We start from the raw sequence: 14,163 nt of genomic DNA, 5'->3' as shown, positions 1-14,163 counted from the left end.
AGAGAGAGCGTGTCTGACTCCAGTATATAGATGTCATTATTTTCATGCATCTGCCTTACCCAATTTTATTTAGTTGCTTTCTGCACCATTTCATGCTCATTTCTGCAGCTGAGCTAGACAATTGCTTTATAACTCTAGGGTGCAATTTCACTGTCTGTGAGACACACACACACACACACACACACGTGCGCACGGGTGGGTTCTGGGCTGAGACAAAGCCACAGATAACCGTTGCCTTTATTATCCCCCAAACATTTTTCTTTTCTTTTCACTAACTTTAAAAAACAGGGGAATGAAATTTAAAATTCCGAGCCACCTATCTTCATTTATGATTTGAAAGGGATCGTGGAGGGGGAGCAAGGAGATTAGCTCTAGTGAGCTCCGTCTTGCTTTAAGAATTCGGAGGGTGCATGGGAGAGCAATCTTTTCTCACGCTAGGTACACTTGGAAGGGGACAGGGAGAGGGAGAGACTTGCATGTTGCAGGCTGGAGGGCAAAAGCCCGGTGAATGACACTGGATTTTCATGATCAATTGAAAGTCACACTTGAATAAGTGCAGGTCAAATGCTAGGGCTGGATTTCAGGTACAGGTTCCAAGAGGATTATTCAGGTGGCTGAAGTTTCACTGGGACCAGGATGGTTTGGATCACAGGGTCCTCTGCATCTCTTCGGAAGCCCTGTCTTTACCTCACCGTTCCCCCTGTGCCTCCCCGCCCCCAGTCTTACAGCCACCAACGTGCATCTCTAAGGGACCATTCCTTCACCTTCAGGAGTGGTCACCACTGAACACTGCCCAAGGGGCTGATAACCATGCACAGCAGATCAGGGAAGACTGGAGCTCAGCTTGAAGGAAGCACTTGCAGCTACCGGGTTCAAAGAAAGAAAGCCACGGGTCTAATAAAAACGGGGCAGGAGAGGAGTTCTGCCTTTGTTTGCGCCCAGGTGATATGGCCCCACCCTGCCTATTTGCCAAGTGGGTCGTCTGCACAATATCTGGGGCAGAGGAGTAATGGGGACCCGCAGAAGATGGGCACCTTGAGCCAGAGCCTGCACAGAAGAGCAGGCGCAAGGCCGGAGAGCAGCTGGCACCAGAGGGACGTAAGAAAGGCACCTGTAGTAAACACGCCTGTAGGGATGAAGAAAGGGAGAACGCTTTTCACTGGAAACCTGAAGCATGGCCAGAGGAGATCAAGCGGGCTCGATGCACGCATTTAAACGCAGAAGAATTAAGGGGTAAATACAGCTCTGGGTGGGGTGTGAGGCTCTGCGTTAAGCACACCCCTCTGTGGCAAGGGGAAGCCTTCACTCCCAGATGAAGCCTTCACTCCCACAACCCGCCCGGCTGGCTGGCAGGGGGATGCCCTCGGGCGCAGCAGCACATGCCCCAGCGAACGAAGGCAAATGAAAGGATCGGCCTCACCTCACGGCTGCTCCTCAAGATGGGAGTGGGGTCGGGAGAACGAAATGGTGAGGCTGTTTTTTGCAGATCAAGCGCCCCCATCCCTGGGACACTCCTCCGCCCCGTCCTGCTCTCTCTCACCTTGGCTCTGGCGCCTCCGGCCTCGAGTCGGGCAGCTCTCCTGTGGAGCGACTGCTGCCGCCTGCCTTCTCCCGTGTACAAAGAAGTACAGCTAACCTCAGGGTCATTCCCAAGCGACTCCGTTCCCTTCAGGATCCAGTCCCAAACTGCCTTCGTTCACATCGCTCTCCGTGGCTTTGCTCCTGCCTCTCACTTGCCAGGTTTCTTTCTAGCCCCTTCTACACTTTCCGCTCCCCTAAGGCCAGCCTGCTCTCTTTCCCGCTACACAGTCGCCACTGCTGGTGTGTGAGTCCTCTCCTTTGCAGCCTGTGCCAATGCGGAGCAGCCCCGCCGAATTTCTCTCTGTTTCAGATCTCACCTGGACATATAGCTATTCCCTTATGCCAGCACCTTCCCATGGCTCACCCTCCTATCACCAACCTCTGCAATTGTATCATTGACTCTGGAATGTGTTGGTGGGACACACACCACCCATGACGAAATTGCATCGAAACAGTCCACAGAAAAACTTTCCGGCACTAACCTTCAGCCAAATATGTAATTATAATAGGATGCTTCTGACTTAATACTGAGAGCCCCAGAGTCGAAACTAGACGACATCCATCCCTCACATTCCTGGCAGCTCTGAATACAAAGGGGTCTCTCTGCAAGCTGAGCGGAGCTGTAAACCTCCAAGGGCGGGGATGCGTTAGGGACTTTGGGTTCGTGTTCTCATCCCCCTTTTTCTATCCTTCCCCACACCCAGTTTCTTTCTTTTTCTTGAAAGTCTATAAAAGCTGATAGAAAGCCAAGGCTCTACAAAGAGAAAGACACCATGAAAAGTAACAACCAGATGGGAATCCCGTTCCCATTTTATGGGTCACAAATACCAGCCCTGCACCTTTTATCTCTCCGCTCAGCCGCAATCACACACACGATTCAATACAAGGAAAAGGGGCACGGTTCAGAGGAGACCCAAATCCAAATATGCAAACAATAAAAGAACCTGACCGCTAACTGTGATGGGAAATCCATCCGACAAACTTGATTCTGGCAGTTCCTTCTGGCAGCCCCAGCAAGCAAGTAATTAGCCAGAAAGGTCTCCAAAGCCACATTTTCTTCCACTTCAAGTTAAAAAGTGAGGTTGAGATCAGAAAAGTCACTCCGTAAAAAAAAGGTGACACCTGGTAAATCGCACTTATCTTCTCCCCCTGTATTTTCCGAGGCTTCCCTGCTCCATTAACTAACCAAAACAAGATTTTACTGCCCAGCAGCCTTGCAAAATCGTCAGGAACAATAGCTAGTGTCAGGATGGCCAACCCCAAGCATTTAAAGGTCATGAATCAGGCCCCGCAAAATCATGAGATTGGCTTAAAGATCATGAGAATTTTATAAAATAATACAGTGGTTGGTTGTTTCCCCTTTGCCTTCTGGTTTTTGAGCTGTTCGTTTTCATTCCTATTCATGTTTTCAAGTGTTTCTCCCCAGCCATACGGGATAGAAACTTACTTCATTTTTTAAAGGAAAGCCAAGATTCTCACACAATCACCTGAGCTCAGAGAGTGGGTGTGTAGGAAACACAACAAATATTATGAGACTCACGATAAAGTCCTGAGAGTTGGAAGCACTGCCAGGCCACACACCAAAATCTATTCACCGTTCTCCGCAATTCAAAAAATACACCTGATTCTGATTTCAATTTTACCAACATGTATCTCCATTGACTTCCGAGAGATTACTCTGGGTTTACACGAGTGTAGATGAGCTCCAAATGAAGGCCAATGTAAGCACAATGTTGATTGGGCGTGGGGAGAGATGAAAGGATCTAGAACCTCCGTGTAAATGTTGCCCTGTTTTGAAGGGGCAAGTGCTGCCTAGATCTTGCTCTGACTTCTCCGCACAGGGGAGAATTTCACCCCTTGATTTCATTCTGCTTAGCTCAGTCTCCAGATCCAGACCCTCCTCTCAACAGTGAGGTGGAGCAGAAAGAACCCTGCTCTGTTTCCAAAAACCTGCCTGAGGTGCCAGCGGAGGTGGCCAGAAAAATAACCCCTGTTGCCATGCCTAACCAGAGCGTATTCAACGCAAATGCTGTTGTTGGGGAATCCAAAAAGCCAGGCTGTCCCCACACATACCCAAGTTACAGGGACTCTGCCAAACTTAACACTTCCGCTTGGTTCACCTCTTGCTCACTACCGTGCTAAATCAGGAGTGACTCTACCAAAGTCAGTGGAGTCACTCCCGTGTGAAACTGGTGTAAGTGCTGGGAATCGGGCCCAGCATGAACACGGAGCCCTCTCCAGAGTCTCCCATCCCAGTTTCTCAAAGCTCTTTACCAGCAGAAATGAATGGAGCTGAACGACGTTGGACATATGCAGTAGAAGGTGATGCATAGGCCCCAATCCAGCACAGCACTAAAGCACGTACTTAACTGGTGGGGCAGTGGGGCCTATATCTAGTGCACTAGATTGGGAGCTCACAAACCTGGGGTGAAATCCTGGCCCTCTTGATGTCAACGGGAATTTTGCCAGTTACTTCAACGGGACCAGAAACTCATCCCTGGGATCTAATCCCAGCTCCGCCATTGAGTGGCTTTGTGGGACTTTGAGGAGACACTTCCCCTTTTTGTGCCTCTGTTTCCCCTCTCACTTTTTTTCTATCTCGTGTATATTTAGGCTGTAGGCTTTTCAGGGCAAGGACTGTCTCTCACTATGCGTACACACAGCCCCTTGCACAATGCAGCCCTGATCTCAGCTGGGGCCTCTAATGTAGACATTATTGTAAGACAAAGAATGGGATGATATTAATAAATCATTTTAAGCTGGTGAGTAGTCCTATCTGAACTGAAATCACACCCCAAGTCAAGAGGCCTTCCATAACCACAAGCCCAAGTTTGCTTAACTCAACTTCAAATAAAAAGAGGGGGTTCGGGCCAGAATACCAGAAAATCCCTTGGCAACGTGTTCAAACCACAGCACGAACAACTGACACATTTTAGGGAAAACCCCCCTGCCCTAGAATGTCGGCTCAGCACAGCCAGTACCTGCCCCCATCTTCTTTTCTAATGCCACTTCACTTTCTGTTGATCAGTTGCCAGGAAAGCTAGTCAAAACCCGGAATTTCCATTCCCCAGGGAATGCCGACATTTCAACATTTGTTTTAGTTCCGACTAAGAACATTTAAAAAAAAATCCCATGAAACGAAATTTTCTGAAATATTTCATTTTGGATCAATCCAAATGTTGCGTTTCGGTCAAGCATTTTGTTCTGATTTTTTAAAAAAAATGTTATATTAGCATTTGGAATATAATTTTTCAAACAAAAAGTAATTTCAAAATGAAAAATCAAAATGCTTCCTTCTGGGCGGGTTTTCCCCCCAAAACAAAACTTTGTCAAAATAGACACATTCCAGTAGAAAGTTTTGATCTTAACAAAGCAGCATTTTCTGATGGGAAAATGTTCCACTGGAAGATTTTCAAGCAGCTGTAGTTGCTGGCACGCGAGGGAGAAGACAGATAGTTTGTAGGGTTTTTTAAATTCTTATTTGTGGATCTCCCTTCAACTGCTTTGCTCTTCCTTCGCATCGAGAAGCCTTTGGAGAGACGCAGCCTCTGGTCTCTTCTACTCTGTCCTCCCTCCCCCATCTCCATTTCTTTGAGAAGTAGGAGGGGGGAAAAATAAAAGACCTTCAAAGAGGAAAATGTCAGAAAGCTGCTTTTTGTGTGTGTATATCAAATGTTCAGCGCTATCCCACAATCTGGTCTTTAAATGCAATAAAATATGGCAACTACTGACAAAAACAATCAAAATAAAACCACCCAGGCAGCTTCCTCATCACTTTGTAGTTATGGGAAGGTTTAAAGCCCACCTGGGTCTTTTAGGAAACATTATGGAACCCTCTCCCTGGTTTGGATTCTGCACTGACACACGGCTTAGTTCTGCTGAGCGCCTTTCCATTGATAGGTTTCAGAGTAGCAGCCGTGTTAGTCTGTATTCGCAAAAAAGAAAAAGAGGACTTGTGGCACCTTAGAGACTAACAAATTTATCTGAGCATAAGCTTTCGTGAGCTACAGCTCACTTCATCCGATTGATGAAAATCCATTGATAAAATCCCAGACTTCAGAAAGGAAGGATAGACTTGTCATTAAACAACGCAGGAGATCTGGGTTTAATTCCTGGTTTGACCTCAACCTCTCTGTAAGACCTTGGACAAATTACTTCATTGCTCCGTGCCTCAGTTTCCCCCGCTCTAGAATTGGGAGAACGATACTTCCTCACCTCCCAGGGGTGCTCTGAAGATGTCTAGGAGATGCTCATATACAATGGTGCTGAGGGCCATGGAAGTGGATAGTAAAAGTCCTACTAGGTCAGCTAATCACAAAGGAGTGTCCCCTACAATATACACCACTTCCCTCAGCCTCGTTTTCAATGTATGGAGCCATGCACATCCATTCTCTATAAGAGGCAGCGTGGTTTAGTGGCTAGGATATTAGACTGCAAGTGTGTGGAGTTTGGGGATTAGCACAATCCCCTTCATCAGCGAGGCCCTCTGTTCAATTCCTGGTGCATGCCACTGGTGGAAGAAGAATTTGATTTCACCACACAGATCAGCAGCAGCACCGTGGTGCAAGTCTGCATTCAGGAGGCACCAAGACTGGACTTCTCTGGGGTACTACAGCTCATGGGGGGAAGGTGCATTGGCAGCACTTGGAGCGGAGCAGCTGGGGATCAGAAAAGTTCAAGCCCTAACAAACGGTACCAAAAATGGGTAAACGCTTTTGTACCTGAAGGTGTATTTGTCTGATAAACACCAGAGCTGCCCTGCCGTAGTGACCAGCTACAAAAGCTCCCCAGAAAGAACTTCACAGCCTTACGCTAAGTTGTTGGCCACTGGCGTATCCAGCAGACCAACATCAAGCATGAGGTCAAGTGAGCTTTCTCCTTATCTTAGTTTTTACCAAAACACGCCCCCCCCCCACCACCTAGTAAATAAAGGGCAATCCCTGAACCAAACCCTGCATGTTCTCGGTGTAAGGAATCACTCTTGACTTCCAGGGCTTTCTTTGCCCCAGAATGTAACATGACCCTGACATCTGGATGACTCCAGAACTTCTGTGAACTCGGGTCTCGGGGGGGTCGTGACATCATCTCGAGCCAGAGGCCCTACCCCGCTCCTGCAAGGAGATCGGCTCCAACATAGCTTTGTTTCTTTATTTTTGTTAACGGTGCCATGAAAAATGCAGACGGGTGGCAGAACCACGGCTGCGAGGAACCTGCCCCCCTACCACAGCCCTCGACACAGAGTATTTTTAACCCATTTCTCAAAAAAATATTTATCTTTGCATTCAAAAGGTTGCGGGACAACATTGTGGTATATTTCTCCAGCAAGATGTTTTGATTCTCCCTTGGTCTGCGAACAGGATGGAAATGCCAACAATAATATTTGTAATGAATAACTAAAATTCTGTGGATTCCGCTCTGTGTCTCTTTCTTTTAAATAAAATAAAATGCCCCTAATAAGAGAAGGGTAGATTCTGCTCTCTCTCATACCCGGGGAAATGTGGAGTCCACTGACCCTCAGGGAATTGATTCCACATGTATAGCAGAGATCTGAATCCAACCAAGGCGTCTTATAAACACGAAAACCCCTTTCCAACTTATTTTGCATATGTAAAGTCGGGAGGTCTGGCACCATATTAGAGTCAAAGATAAAATAGCTGAACAGAAGAATTATTGTGCAAATCTCAGTCCCCTGAGGGCCTGATCCTGGGCTCCATCACCTCAAGGAGATGCTAAGCACCTTTATTTGTCCAGGTCACAGGATTTTCTTTTATTTACAAGCACACCCAATGAAGACTCAATTGTCTCAAGATCCAGGAAAAAAATATTTTTAATAAAAACACGTCCTGTCAAAAACTGGCCTTTTTCTCAAAATCGAAAATTCTGCCAATTGTTTTTTTACATTTTTCTCCATTTTTTTCTGACAAAAACCTTTTTTTCATTTTGCAGAGGAAGGGGTTCCTCTTTTGCCCTCTTTTTTCTTTCCCCTCCTTTTTTTTCAGCAGCAAAATAGGGAAAAGGAGGAAAGTTTCCCCAGAGAAAGAAGAAAACAAAAAACATTAAAAAAAAAATTATCACGTTCTAAATCCATCCTTTTCACAAACCTGAAAATGAAAACAGCTTTGAAATTTTTAACCTTTTGGGGGTTTCTCCCCCACCCCCTCATTTTCCACCCAGCTGTAGGCTACATCACATCTTCCAGCTCATTAACAGCATATCAGGATACAGTTGGGGCCACAAACAGGAGGAATCAGTCCGATGTGTCTCCTCTGTGACGCCTTTTGTTCACATAACGAAATCCGCCACAGAATTCTGCCCAATGACCAGTCTCGGATGGTGACCAGGCCCCACTTAACACGAATATAAGCAAGTCAAGATGAAGGTACATAGGCTGTCCAGAAGTTTACACACTTGGTGGCCTTTACCCAATCTGGATAGTTTCTTATTCTCCCCAGCACTTTGTTCTCTACCACATTCCTTCCTTCAAAACAAAACCCTGCCCTTTTTTTTTTTTTTGGTAATCCTGCCTGACACTTCTGCTTATTTTGATTGTACAGTTTCTTGGACAGCCAATACTAAAGCCACATCTTGGGCTGCTGCAACTGTCCCTGGCTGAACAGCCCCGATGGGATGGGAAGACGGACTTTATGAACATTGAAACCAAACGAACTGAGCCACTCTGCGACCTCTGGTCGGGAAACTGACCTTGGATTCAACAAAAGCCTCAGGTTTAACTGTTTCTTTCCTCCAAGAGCCTGGTGCTCAAGTGTGATTGTCCTAAATGCACCTGTTCCGCAAAAACAGGTACAGCTGACTAGTCACAATAGATTTTTTTCCTATCTATCCATGAAACAATGAAATAGAAGCAGGTACAACAGTTATCGGTTTGTAACGTTCAGACATAGACCAAGCAAACAAAAACAGAGATTAGTTTTGCATCTGTATTTCTCTTATCAAACTCTGTCTATCTTGGTATTTATAAAGTCCTAGTTCAGCCTAGTGCTAGAGCATAACCAAAGTAACCCAAAGCATACCATCAGCCTGAATGTCTGTAATCTCGTCCCACCAGCCTGTGCTGAGAGCATGCACGATAATATCTTCTTGTTTTCCTCCTTCTGGGGAGCTAGTGCAGCATGGCTGATGTAAAGGGGTGAGTCCAAAAGTAGGAAGGTCCCCGGCCATTTCATACCTAGATGAAATCTATAGCCAGCTCCCAAGAAGGCCCATGTGTACCAAGAGGTATTTGGGAGTTTCACTCCAGAGAATAATCCACTCCAGTGTCCCTGAGCAGCACAGCCATCTTGGTAAGGCAGTCATGGGAAGGGAGGCAGATACTGAGATATCCGAAGATATTAGGAGTCCTGAGATACTAGCCATTGAAAGACTTTTGGAGGGGAAGTTTAGGGCCTGGTATTACCTGGAGAGCATCAAGGGACCGTTCTCAGAACCCCGCGGCGGTTAGAAGATGTACTGGCACACGGTGCACTAACTGGAGTTTCTTTATGGCATTCACTGGTACTTAGAGAGGTACGTTAGATTGCAACCTTTAATGGGCCCAGCTCTGCCCTCATTTACACCGGTGACATCAGTGGGGTTACCCGAGTGCCACTGGGCTCAGAACTTTTGGCCAGAAATCTTTACTTACTGATCCTCTTTAGGCCAAATTGAACCCCAAGGAGTCTTCAGGGGGACTGCATAGTACCCACGACCTGATTTGGGCCCTTTACCAATATGTGTTCTCTGTGATCATCCAACTAAGATCCCTATGGTTTGCAGAGAATACAGGAACTGCACAAACTTTTTTGTCCGTAATTCACCCTCTGATTACAACCGCCAGCTTCCCCCACTTCCCGCTAGTATTTCTAAAACAGTCCTATGCTCAACAAAGTCAGCCTCCAGTCACTTCTCCCTGTTCCTTACCAATCAGACTCCACAGAGCTGCAGACGACCCCGGTCCCAATGAGACACTCTGATTTCGCTGGGAAGGACTCGGCCGATACTCCGAGGGGTTCCTCTCTCTTTTTTGAGCTCTGCGTCTGCCCTCTGTGACCAAACATGAACCCTCATCTCCCCAGTCTGAGCCTGGTGCCCTACACACAAACCAAACTTTTACAAAGGCAGGTGGAAAACGCCCCTGGGTAAAGCCTGGGAATTTTTAACACCCGCAAGTCACTAACATTGATCTCCCATTTCAAACAGCTCCTGAAAGCGGACAAATCTTTTAATAAACAGTCACGGTTTGCTTTTATTTCCCGCCCCTTTACTGAAAACGAATGGGTTTAGCTGGCATTGTTGATCTCCTCTGAATGCTTCACTAGACAGATCCTGATGGGCTGAAGTGTATGTTGCAAATTTCCATAGCAGAGAACTAGGCCCTGCCCCCAACATTTATAAATGAGTTTATAAATCAACTTTTTTTCATTTGCAGCAGGGTAAAAATCCTTAGACGAGTCATCAGCCTGGTCCCACATGTTTTTCCCCCCTCGAGATCAAATTTCTAATAACACTACATTTTGTTTAAGGCATAAAGCGCCCAGCCATCAGAATATCTCAGAAAACCGTAGAAAAACACAAGTATCGATTTAGGAAGTCAGTGGAGGTTTTTGCCTTTGTCTTCCATGCGAGTGCCTCGGTGCCTCCCAACGTGAAGCGTAAATAACATGCAGGGCTGCAAATAAAAGTAAGGCATGTGTTGGGGGAAGGCAGAGAGAGAGAGCATCACAGTACTCGGCAGAACGTGCTTTTTTAATGGTTTGGGTTGCGCCACCCCAAAATAACGGTAATAAAAAAATAAATCTGTTGGACTGAAAATGAAAGATGTTATGGGTGTCAAGCTGCACAGAGATCTTGCCACTTGGAACAGCCACTTGGGCACTTCGGGGGCATTTTTATCTCCCATCAAAATCAAGTTCACGCGGCAATAACACCCCAATGACTTTTAGGACCATATCAGGTCCAGAGGACCTGACACAGCGCGCAGGGCTGAGGCTGCTCCAGCAGTCGCATGGGCGAACGGAAAGGGCGGCTTTTGTTGTTGTTGATTCCGGCGTACAAAAAGAGGCTTGCGTTAATTAAAACGGCGACTCTTTAAAAAAGGGGCCATGCACGGATATGAACCAAGCAAAGGCATGAGAATTCAGAGTTCAGGACAGCACAGTTGCTCTCACTGTCCTGCATCGGGCTAAGGTGCTGTAGCTCATGTCATGTGTGTGACCAGCCCGAGTGCCCCACTAATACAACCTGGGGGTAAAAAGGTGAGATGGAATTTAGGGCCTGGTCTTGTGCCCATTGATACATCATCAGGAGTTTTGCCATTGAGCTCAATGAGAGCAGAATTGCAAACCCCCCCCCCCCCCATCTGAGCTGTGAATTTCCCTGCTTCTGTAGCTCAGAGTTATTCTCCCAGATGAGTCTGATATAATTTTTTTTAATGCTGACCTGTAGGATAAGTGCAAAACCACGGCACTTTCCTGAAATCGAGACACGAGGAAGCTTTTACTCTTACAAGCCAAGACTTGACTCCCTTGCAGAAACGTGAGCAAAATCCAGCTGGAGATACATTTAAAACACAGTAAAACAAAAACAAAGAACCATCAGGTGTGGCCCATATTTTCTGGAACAAGAAGGAAGATGCCACCGAAATACATCTTTTGGGTCCACACTTGCCTGTCAATGTTTAACCGGCAGGCACCTTTAACCCCAGCGATTAAATTTATCTCTGCCAGACGGCACACTGCAAATGCCTACAGAGGAAGGAGAGGAGAGGGGTGGAAAAGCAAAAAAAAAAAAAGGGGGGGGGGGAAGGATGAAACAAACAAAGAAGTAAATAAAGAAAAGAAAAAAGGCCTGGTGACATGTCAAACACAGCTCCAGAAATAAAACAGAGCATTCGCTCAAGGCAAGGCAAAGCCACAGCCCTCTTGTGCAAAACAAAACAAACCAGTGCCTGGAGTGGGGGACGCCCCTCCAAATGTCACCCACCGAACGCCCTGCTTTCACTCCAGAGCTGCGTTTTCTTTTTAAAGGGACAACTCGGAAGGGGCTGGCTTCTGTGCCCCAAACCTGTGGCCGGAGTCTGAGGAGCCACTTGGAAGGCAAACTTGAGTCCTTGTTGTTGTCGCTCTGGCTGCGCCGTAGCTGGTCCCACGTTTGAAAATAGCGCTTGCGACTGTCACTTTCCTTCGCAGATCTCTCTCCCTCGCGAGCGCAGTTTGCTCCCTAAAAACGTCTCCAGCTTCTCCAGTCTCCCCTCTCTTCTTGCCCCCCCACCCGGCCCCACGCCAGCGCGGGTTCAACGCAATGCCAGCCCCCTGCCATCTGCCAAGCGCCCAGGACACGACGCAACCCACATTTCCAACCCAGGGTCACCTCGCTTTGTAAACCAAAAAAAAAATCAACCCCCCCCCCTTCCTGAGCAGTAGTTTAATCTGTGGTTTCCCTCTGCAAAACACAATGAAGCTCACTCGACACGTTGTCTTACCCCAAAAAGGCTGGGGGGGGGAGGGAGAGTGAGAGAGAGAGAAAAAACCAAAAACCCCAGACACTCATCGGCTAAAACTGTTCCTTGCAAAGCGGGACAAACCGAACAAACAAGGATCGAGGCTTCCGAGGGCAGTCGGCGAAACTGACAACAACTCTCCACGCGGCAGCGTTCACCCCAAATGCCTCCCGTCCCCATGCATTAAACAAGCTTTCTCCAGCCAGCCGGCCTGCCTGCAATCGCCTGTGGAAAAGGGGGCACGGGGGTGTCCCGGATCAAACGATCAGCGCTGCCATTAAGCCACTTTTCTCAGACACCCCCCCCCACACACACACACACACACACACATCTCCTCCCTCCACTTCTCCGACCGTCTCTCCTTTCCCCGCTTGCCCCCCCCAAACCCCTAGCGAGCTGGAGCGTTTCAAGCCCAAGACATCGCGCCGTACGGCAAGAAGAATCCTTTGAAACAAACTCACCCAGTGGCAGGAAATGTTTGGTGTCCATATCGGGTGTTTAACTCATGCCAGAACGATTTGTGAAGATCGGTGGAGGCAAAACACACACACGCGCGCGCAGAAATCAAAGCAAAAGAGAGGAAAAAAACTGGGGGGGGGGGAGGCAAAAAAACAATCAAAGACTGCAGCTTTGCATGGATTTAACAATAAGCAGCAGCAGAAGGCACTCAGCCCGGGAGCGCGCGGGGGGGGATAGGAAATCCAGCCACAGTGTGTGTAAGCCCAAGGCAGGGGGAGTTGTTTCAAACTCACCCAACAATGTAACTAAAGTACTTGTGTCTCTGTGTCTCTCTATTCCAACTACAGAAGCTGCAATGCAAAGGGGACCCCGCCAAGGGGGAGCGGGAGGGCCAACCTGGTAGCAGCGACGGCGCTGCCCGCTGGGAGTCTGCAACCAACCAACGTTAAGGGTTGGCGGCTGTGTGCTTCTGTCCTCAACTAGTTTCCTTGAGGGTGGGGCGGGGGTTTTAAGAGGGGGCTGCTTTAGGATCAGAAGAACAACCATAGCAAATGGTCTTATGCGTGCAAATGTTAATTTAACAAAGCTGCAGGATTTAAAGAAGACTATTACTGGCAAATGCTGGCAAAGTGCCAGCTCACAGGTACATTTATTTGAGGAGGAGGAGGATAAAGGACCTGCTCTGTTGTGTAAATGCTACTAGATAAAGCCCTTGCTGGAGTGACTCCCTTCAGTGCTTTTATGGGGCTTTTTGTCTGGGTTAGAAAGGCTGGACCCAGTCCTGAAACTAGAGTGTGTACAGGTAAGTAGCTAGTAAGGTGATTGAGTAGAGCCAATTACATCAATGGGATTACTTCTGAGAGTAAAGGATGCAAGATGGGGCCCTTTGGGCTGAGATTTTCAAAGCTGCCTAAGGAATTGATTTTGACGGGAGGTTGGAGTGTTCGTATTCCGGAGGCAGCTCTGCAAATCTCTCAGCCTTATAGAGAAAATTGGTGGGTGGGTAAATAGGCTAGATCTGCTGGTCCATCTGTCTGTCGGTTGTTCAAATGATCAGTCGATCTACCATAGATTCATGCACGCACACATGACAAACCATGTTTAAGTAACTGACACAAGTCACAAAGTGCAGGCTTAAGGAAGACAGGAACAAGCTCCTGCCCCTCTGGAAAGAGCCAAGTGTGAGTTCTGACTCAGGTTGTCTCATAGACTTTACGGTCAGAACAGGGACCATCATGATCATCTAGTCTGACCCTCCTGCTACTTAAACCTGCTTTATTTCACTTCCTGTAACGGAGATACAAGTCAATAACTAATGGTAGGTGTGCAGCTTATCTGAGAGCTCACATGCCCACTCCAGCCTCTCGGGTGCAAACCCACCTCGGCCTTCTTCTGGTTTTAACTGTCTGTGCTACATATCCAATATGTTGGGGTATCTCCAGCTTTAACAAATGATGCTCAGCCTGTTAAGAACATATATTAGTAACTTGACGGACTGGAACGACTCGACTGTGAGTAAAGCATAGGAAGCATCATATCGACCCGTACTCTGGACGACCACAATGTGCATAACAAGTAGGTTTGTTCCATAGGTTGGAGTTGCTCTCGAGCTGTGGGGACGGGGGCCT

At 47.4% G+C, this 14,163-nt stretch overlaps 1 protein-coding gene across 2 annotated transcripts in view; it reads right to left on the bottom strand.

Annotated features, from left to right (window-relative positions):
* The window catches only part of RXRA (retinoid X receptor alpha), a 226,725-nt gene extending 213,708 nt beyond the window's left edge, over positions 1-13,017 (bottom strand). Inside the window, exon 1 of one of the 2 annotated variants that reach the window (XM_027823386.3) lies at positions 12,538-13,017. In XM_027823386.3, coding sequence (XP_027679187.1) covers positions 12,538-12,565 — 28 coding nt within the window. In that variant the 5' untranslated portion in view covers positions 12,566-13,017. The remainder of the gene's footprint in view (positions 1-12,537) is intronic. The other variant, XM_007061008.4, reaches the window with a different exon arrangement.
* Positions 13,018-14,163: the final 1,146 nt, after the last annotated feature.

The sequence above is a fragment of the Chelonia mydas genome, chromosome 16, assembly GCF_015237465.2.
Source record: "Chelonia mydas isolate rCheMyd1 chromosome 16, rCheMyd1.pri.v2, whole genome shotgun sequence".
Taxonomy (NCBI): Eukaryota; Metazoa; Chordata; order Testudines; family Cheloniidae; genus Chelonia; species Chelonia mydas.
Note: the sequence above shows the minus strand (reverse complement) of the source record. Positions and strands in the feature narration are given on the sequence as shown.